Below are 9,034 nucleotides of genomic sequence, written 5' to 3' on the forward strand. Positions count from 1 at the left end.
CAGAAATAAATCAGGGATCTGCAGGGCCTGAGGGACAATGTCTGTTCACATGGTCTAGATATTCAAAATGGACTCTCCCATAGCTTCAGTTGACCCCTGATTTGAGGTGACGAGTGATTAGAAGAACATGGCAGTAAGACTTGAAACATCTCTTTTAGTTGCAGGCATACATATTGGAAATCGCTCTGTAAATACACGTTTTATATGCTATTTATTATTTATGGCATTTTCTTAATTTCTTCATAATACGGACACATTGGGGTCTCGACTAAAATGTTAAATGTGCTGCACAGCACGAGTTGTCACGACTGGTCAAACAACTATTTAGTGAGATATGGTCAATTCAAATGTGTAATTGCTATTTTCAATTTTCTACAAAGCGGTTTTAAATTTAAACAATATGTGTTTGTATCTTTGATATATCCAGTCGGACTATCATAATAAACAGGCCCTTTCCCTATATCCAATAATCCACCTGTATAAATCAGTGTCTCTCATTTCAAAGAGAGTTCGTTTTGCGCGACCTCTGGTGGCAAAAGGTAGACATATTCAAAATTCACATTTATTAAAATATAAGCGGAGTTAAAAGAGGAGCCGTCATGCGTCACAACCACACATGTGCAGTAAAATATTGTCTGCACGTGTAGGAGGGCTCTTTGGCGCGGGATCATACATTAGGAAGATTGATTTGTGTCAATGTGGCAACCACAGAGCACCAACTGTGATTTAACCGTGGATTTCAAGTTTAAAACTATTTGATATTCGATCTGAACGAAGACCTTTCAAGCGGCTAAAATGCGTTTGAGAATTACAGTTATGCAATTATTGAAACTATCTAGAGTAAAAGGCCATACAAATGGTTTCCATTTGAACAATTTCTACTGTATTTCGGCTGCCCTCCATTCAAACGTACTTTGGAAGACCACCTATCACTTCTGTCAGGCAGAGCGCCATAAAGAGCGCCTGATGACGCCATCACGCACCGAATTGCGGATACGTACGTGAAATGCGTTGATGTTACAAACCTTAGTTAAAGAGATAAACAGGGAATGTTTCGTTTACCACATTTGGATATTTTTTTAAACAGCAAAGCAAAGGCGTGTATTTTAATAATTCGTTTATACATAATATATATTCAGTCTGGTATTGTTGTTTAATGCATATAAGTAGGAACAGTTGATTTGAAAAACAAGGGGACCCATAAATCGGCGACACCTAGAGTTCACCCGGCTGTATTTTTCAGTGACACTCTTCCAAAATGGCCTCCAAACAGGAACCGGTCTACCAAGTCTTCTCATTTCAGGACTGTAAAACATCTCCCGACCCGATTTTTGAAATCCCCGCCCAGTGCCTGACCCCTACGCCGGCCCCTATAGTGATAGATAACGGCTCCTTCCAGACCCGGGCCGGCTGGGCGGCTCCAGCGGCGGAGTTTGACTCCCCGCGGCTGCTCTTCAAGTCGGTGACGGCGCGCTGCAGAGGGGCCGCCCGCAGCGAGACCCAGATCGGAAACGACATCCCAAACCTGGAGCCGCTGCGGTGGCTCCTGAAGAGCCAGTTTGACCGAAACGTGGTGGTCAACTTCGAGATCCAGGAGCTCATGTTCGACTATGTGTTCACTCACTTGGGCATCGGCTCAGAGGTTAGTGGCGGACTGGGGACGATTACACCATCCACGTGCATTATTCACTCTATAGACGGGACACCAGCTATTTTTTATTATGTCAGTTATTTGCATTGCAATGCCTTTTCAAAAACAGGAGTTACAGTTTACTTCGTTTCTACTCTTTCTCCCAGTGTTTATTTTCGGCTTAGCATAATTTTGGCTTAGCATTACCTAACAGTTAACATACTATTGGTTTATTGTTGTATACATTTAACGTACAAAAACATTGACAGGAATACAGATTAAAGGAGGAAAGAACCAATCACCAAGAGAAACATCTTCCTAATGAATAAAGGAAGTTACACCTCATGTACAGTAATGCAGACTGGTACTATTGAACCATTTCTGTTTTATATGCACCATCAAAACTAACTCACCATGACATCAAGTATATCAACCAGCATTACTCTCTCCATGTTTTTGTCTAGGACAGTGTGGCACACCCCATTGTGCTGACAGAGGCGCCCTGCAACCCGCTGCACTGTAGGCAGATGATGTCAGAGCTGCTGTTTGAGTGCTACCGCGTCCCGTATGTCTCCTATGGCGTGGACAGTTTGTACAGTTTCTTTAACAACAGCAGTCAAAGGAGCCTCCAGCCACCACACACTGGCATTGTTCTGTCCTCAGGGTACCACTGCTCTCACATCCTGCCAGTTATCAACGGCAGGTGAGGATTCACAGGGAACTGCCTCTTTGTTGCATTCAGTGTTTCAAAGTTCAAATTTATAGCCTCTTACTAAGCTTTGTTCCACTGTTTTAGACTCTTCAGTGAACCCCCCCCCCCCGCCCCTCCTCCCCACACACATTATTTTGTAGTGTTCTGTAGTCTAACTTTTGTCCGGTTTTGATTCAAGGTTTGATGCGGTGAACTGTAAGCGAGTGAACGTGGCCGGGAGCCAGTCAGCGTCCTACCTGCAGCGACTCCTCCAGCTGAAATACCCAGGTCACCTCGCCGCCATCACACTCAGCCGCGTGGAGGAACTGCTGCATGAACACAGTTACACTGCTGTGGATTACCATGAAGGTACATTGTGTCTATGTGAACATAGAGTATACTGATGTATCTTAAGGAACGTTAATAAACTCCAAACTGACATTAAATTTCTCTACAACCTCTTGTTCTTTGCTTTTTTTTGGACTTACTTTTGATCTTTCTTGTGTTCTCCACAGAGCTGGAAAAGTGGCGCAGCCCAGAGTTTTATGAGCGGGAGGTTCACCGCATGCAGCTTCCCTTCTCCGGTAAGGTGCCGGGCGGCTGCGTGAGTGTGGAGGAGAGGCAGGAGAGACGAGCTCAGCAGCTTCGACGGCTTCAAGAGATAAACGCTCGGCGCCGGGAGGAGAAGCTGCTGCAGGACCAAGAAAGGCTGGACAGACTTCTGGGAGTGCAGGCAAGGGGCCGATTACATCATTTGCTGTTTATTTGAAAGCCTTTTAGTTTTTTCAGATGCCATCGATATTTATAGGGCTTAACATGCATTAGGGAAGACTTTTTGACCCCTTTACATTTGATGATTACAAATAGACAAACCACAGAAAGGCTAATTGTTCCATAAAGGAATGATTTTGTTCACGACAACAATTTATAAACATCTGAAATAAAAAGTTGCTCTAACTAAAGACGGGTTTGATTCTAAAACAAAATAGTTTGTGTGCAGGAACTGCTGGAGGACGGCCTGTTGGATCAGTTCCATAAGAAGCTGGTGGAGCTCAACATGGACTCGGCCGAGGAGTTGCAGTCATACATCAACAAACTGCAGCTGGCTGTGGAGCAGGGCAGACAGAGACTACTGCATAGCGACGGTGCAGAGGGAAAGACTGAGGTAGGTGTTACGCCACTAAATCATTGAGAAACAGAATCAGGAAGTTTTGATTTGTTGTTCACTTGCAAGTACTGTCTCTGCATTTTGAGGCTTTGTAGCTGACAAAACATTTGATAAAAACATATTGTATGGTTGGCAACTTAATGAATGTTAAAAAAGAGATCAAGACTGTTTTTTAAGTATTTTATATTAGGTTAGCCATAGAAAAAGAAGACCTGTAATGGTTAAAGTATAACATAAAACTCTAACATTTTGGAGAATAACTGGAGTGCATAGCATTGTTATATAAACAGTGTTTTCTATATATGTTCTTGGCAACTGAAGCATTTGCATTTACTAACTCACAGCAAACAGTAACATGCCTTTTTCACAGGAGCCTTTTTGACAAGTCATTTCAGGGTTAAGAGATAAACATAAGAAAATCTTTTATTAGTCCCACAGTGGGGAAATTTCAGGACTACAGCAGCAGACCGGTAAAATGCACGTGAGACACATAGTTAAAAAAATATATATATATAGAAAAACTAATAAAACAGTCAAATAATCCACATTAGCACTATAAAAAAAAATATTTTAAAAAGTATTTATATTTTACCAGTTGAAGTAATAGAGTGATTGAAGTGTTTTTTTTCTTCTACTTATTGTGGTTACCATCTGGTTATTGGCGTAATTAATAACATTGCTTATGGCCTTGTTCCATTTTTGCCAAAGCCCCGTTAATGTGCACGCAGGCTCACTGGAACGGCCGTGACACACTAAATAGAATATAACCTTGATTAGTGTTATTAATGACACCCGTGTTTACCATGCAATGACTCGTCAAAATGGCTGCTGTGAAAGACCCCCATAAGGAAGCAAAGTGGACACAGTATTCTCCACAAAAGTAATAGCTGATCTACTTAGAAAACCACTAAGCTGAGGTCACATTCAAATGTACCAATTATTAATTAGGTCTGCACACATCGGCGTGAATGTGCTTGCGGGGCTTGACTGGATCCGTCCTTGTTTGCTGCAGTCGATGTGCTGCAGCTGACATGGAGCCTGAGGCTGTTCTGTTGCTCTCTGCCAGGTGTCTGAGCTGGAGCCGCCGATGGACGAGGGAGATGGAGTGGCGTTGATTGATCCTGACTTCCCTGAGGACACGCTGCCAGAGAAACCTGCTAATGTGGTTCAGGTAGTGGCACAGACACTGGAGGTTCCCAGACCGATATTTAGATCCTCATTAATGCTGTGCAGGCAAATACCCGCTAGTTTACTGGGTAGCAGAATGTGTTAGAAAAACTTTTTGGGCTGTGTTATGTTCATGTGCCAGAACCGTATGGAAGCTACCAAACTTTGCTAATTAAACATCGCATTGGGTACCGCACTAGAGCATTGTTGAGAAAGAGATATTTTGTCTCTTGTCTAGCCCGTGTTCAACATGGCGGAGTACCACCAGCTGTTTGTAGGTACGGAGCGTCTCCGGTGTCCTGAGATCATGTTCCAGCCCTCGCCAACCGGAGAGGACCAGATGGGATTAATGGAGACGTTGCAGTACGTCCTTGCAAGGTAATGACAAACCATGTGGACATGCTCATGGACCACTATGTCCGTCGAAAACATTGTTGTTTACAACTAATAGTTTATATATTTACTATTTACATTACCTTTTACCTCTGTACCACATACAGGTATACACCGCAGCAGCAGGAGGCGCTGGTGAGCAATGTGTTTTTGACAGGAGGGAACATGCAGTACCCCGGTATGAAGCAGAGGGTGGAGAGAGAACTGCTGGCTATGAGGCCCTTCCAGTCACACTTCAAGGTACGAGGTCATTTTTTCTACTTATTAAGACTACATTAACCAAACAAATGTATAAATCTTTGAAGCAAACAATATCTTGTATAAAAAACCTAGCAAGCATAATATATATTACATATTAAAAATAAAACTAAACAGTTAACCTATTTCAGATGTTGACCAATCACAATAGATATTGGCTGCGTTTCCCAGATTCGATCGTTCTTAAGGACTTAAGAAGGCTCGAAAGAAGGTTCGCTAAGAAGGAGCGCTAAGATACGAGTGTTTCCCAGATGCGTTCTTCACTGCCTTCTTAAGATCTCGCCAAAGAAGCTTCCTAAGACGCTCTTAGTGGGAGCTGTCCACCGCCGTGTTGCAAATCAATCACCCACGACTTTATCAGCGCATAAATCACACACAACACGCTGTGGTCCCCACACACAGGTGCAATTACGCTACGCGCACGTGTGTGTGTGACATCCACGACACCAACCACCCGGGGATTCCAGCCATGGCATGAAATCCACAGTGGACCTGGTGGACCTTGTCCCGTGCGGTGGGCATTCTGATGTGTGTGCGGGCATGGCGCAGGAGGATCGGTGTCACGCTGCCACACTCCGTGAAACCAAAGCCTTGCTGAGGCCGGTGCCGTCCCCCACCACCTCCAGGAAGCTCCCCACTGCGTAAAAAAGCAGGCTGAGGGCAACATTGCAGTGGGTTGGCCCCTGGATGTGTGGTGACACTAGCGTCACGAGGCGTTGGATCTCCACACGGGGAAGCCGGTACTTGGACTGGACAGCCAGGACCGACAGCACATTAAGTGGGGAGAAGTGCTGACGCTCATATGCATTTATGTAAACTATCTGGCTTCACGCACGGCGACGCTGTTGGTTAGCAGCAAGAATATGCTGTACTGCAGCCGCGGTGCGTGCGTGGACTTCAGCAACGCCTTTAGACGTGGAGCCTCTCTTGATGAGGTTCCAGCCGAGTTCGGTTACACCTGTCAGTTTCCCTGATATCTGTGAAATACCACAGGGTTGTTGATGTTTTTATAGCTAACGTAAACTCATATTTAGCTGCCGAATGTGTGTGAAAACGTAATGAGTGATAGTAATGCCGATTCCTTTTATTTATGGAGCTACAGGAACACATTCTTTATTTTTATAACGTTATTTTTTTTGCGTCAGTGTTTTGCAGCTGTGGGCGCACATTCATCATTACGCATGTTTTTTGTATTCCTTTAAATGTCAGATATAACTTTCCCTAACGCGGCTGCAGTGAGCGTTTAGTCGCTAAGAAGGCTGTTCTTAGCGACTAAACGTGGGTCAGACTGATCTTACGTTTCGTTCTTAGTGAAAGAGCGTCTTAAGCTAAGAACAACTCTGGGAAACACGTTGTTCTTTCACAGCGCTCTTAGAGCGCTCCTAAGACGCTCTTAGCGCTTAAGAGCATCTTAACGAATCTGGGAAACGCGGCCATTGCCTTTATCATTTACTTAATCACTTCATCCTTTGATGTGACAAACGCATATGCTGACACAGCTTACAAAAACAATCTCGGGGAAACTAGTTCATCAAACTTTGCGGCCCAAATACTCGAGACAAAATCTTGTCAATACGTTTGAACTCTGACTCACTCCGTCCCAGGTGACAATGGCATCGCGCCCAGCGCTGGACGCCTGGTACGGGGCGAGAGACTGGGCCTTGCAGCATCCACCTGGCGGAGAGGGAGGAGCGGCAGAGGGATGGATCAGCAGACAGGAGTACGAGGAGAAAGGGGGCGAGTACCTCAGCGAGCACCGCGCCTCTAATGTCTTTGTTCCTATGAAAATCACCAAACCAGCTCCTGCTCGCCCCACCGAGCCCTCGGTCACCTCCCTGACATCCACCGGAGCGTCTGCTGCTGTCACCATGGTTACGCCTGCCCTGACTTCCCCCTGTTCCACTGTTGCCGCTAATGTCACTTTGGTTTCCGCCTAAACGGGGATTATCTGTTATCGTGATCATTATAAGAAACGCACCGCCAAACAATCAGCTGAGATATAGAAGGTGCCGTAGTTGTATCTGTTTTTACAATTTTAAGACAAACTTTTGCTCTTTTTTTTTTTTGTACCATCCGGGTCTCTGTTCGATAATGGAAAGAGACTTCCTGTTCGATCTTTTTTTTTGTTTTTGGTCTCCTGTGACTTTTGTTACTTCTGACTTCTAACTTAACTTTGTTTTATTCCCACGATGCTTAGCAAAATCACAAGAGACCATTCATATTGAATGGTTATCAAACAGATTATCTTAAAAGGTCTCGTGGGAAGGTTTTGTAAACCGTGTAAATAGATTTTGTTTGTATGTTTTTAATAAAATATGTATTTTCTCCAATGGAAACAGCTGTTTGATTCTAATTAATGGATTAGTTTTTTGGTCAACATGATTTAGTATGGAAAATGCAAGTTAAAAAAAATCCCTTTACAGTGATTTAAAACCAATAAAAAAACATATCCTCACATTTCACATGCTGTTACGAGAGAATGTTTGCTTTTTTTTGTTTGATAAATAACTAAAGGTCCATTATTAAAGTTGTTTATTTTCAGTTCAGACAAATATACCCGAACCTTAAACAATAAATAAAAAAATATTTGCAGGAATAATCCGACGAGAGGTTGGTGAAAAAATATAGTTTTTTGTTTTGTTTGGGTGAACGGACCCTTTCAATGCAGCATATACTGTATGATATGGTGTTGCGATATAGTTTTTCATCACTAGAGTGTGCTGATAACCACAAAATCTAGTCAGCATATTTTCAGCCTCTATGACACATTTGCAGATCTATTTATTTCACAACATAATTAGATTTGCTTCAATCCAAGAGTTTCAAACTGATGTGGGAATGCCAATTGAAAGAAATGTGCTTCATATCCGGCATACTCATAGACAAAACCCCAGTTTCTCATATTGCTTATTTATTATACTAAATACGTCCATTTCTCTTTCTCTTATCTGATTGAAACATTTGACTCCCACTGAAGAATTGTCAGGTGACTTGCAGGTGTGCTTGCTGCACTGTTTGGATGGTTTGATCCTCGTCGGCCCACATCATTAACCCAGCAGACATCTGCGGTCCAATATTATTATTATTATGTGGTACTATAAACCGTGCCACAGCTCCGGGTTCAAACCATCCGCCAGCTTGTTCTGTTTCTCCTCAAGCAGCAACACACACACACACACACACACACACACACACACACACACACACACACACACACACACACACACACACACACACACACACACACACACACACACGGTTTCCACAGCAGGGCAGAGCGAGGATAATCGGAGCCAAAACAGGCCTGTGACTGCAGGGTGATTGGCTCAAATTTAACGAGAGGGATTAAAAGAGGGAAGAACAAGTCAATCTTTTATGTGTAAAAGCAAGTAAACAGGATTAATTTCTATGGCTACACTACATTTCAGCCAGACTTTCTTATTGATATTTGCAGGTGCAGCTCAAAGAAGACAATGTGTGTTTCACCCTTTTCAGCCTGTTGTGTTTGGCTAATTGGGAGGCCAATGTGGGGCTTTTGGTTCAGTACATACAGCATTAACAAGCAGTTGGTGAATAGCCTCGTTACGGTTTATATTTGATATTTGCAATGAATCCGTGTTGGCCTGGTACTTCCGAGCCCTTCGTGATATGCTTGAAATGTGACGGGTGGTCAAGGTGCCCACTTTCATCCATGTTCATATGCTTTCAGCCACCTTGCCAGATGTCA

At 43.5% G+C, this 9,034-nt stretch overlaps 1 protein-coding gene across 1 annotated transcript; it reads left to right on the top strand.

The window, feature by feature from the left end:
• The first annotated feature begins 1,254 nt into the window (after positions 1 to 1,254).
• actr5 (actin related protein 5) lies at positions 1,255 to 7,581 on the top strand. Its single transcript, XM_068598045.1, has 9 exons — positions 1,255 to 1,642; positions 2,095 to 2,333; positions 2,521 to 2,690; positions 2,837 to 3,054; positions 3,322 to 3,486; positions 4,556 to 4,660; positions 4,895 to 5,034; positions 5,157 to 5,289; positions 6,912 to 7,581. The coding sequence occupies exons 1-9, from the start codon at positions 1,259 to 1,261 to the stop codon at positions 7,242 to 7,244; spliced, it is 1,887 nt and encodes a 628-aa protein (XP_068454146.1). The 5' UTR covers positions 1,255 to 1,258; the 3' UTR covers positions 7,245 to 7,581.
• Positions 7,582 to 9,034: the final 1,453 nt, after the last annotated feature.

This window comes from Clinocottus analis, unplaced genomic scaffold, assembly GCF_023055335.1.
Source record: "Clinocottus analis isolate CAN_PGR_092001 unplaced genomic scaffold, fCliAna1.0.p SCAF_4, whole genome shotgun sequence".
Classification (NCBI taxonomy): domain Eukaryota; kingdom Metazoa; phylum Chordata; class Actinopteri; order Perciformes; family Cottidae; genus Clinocottus; species Clinocottus analis.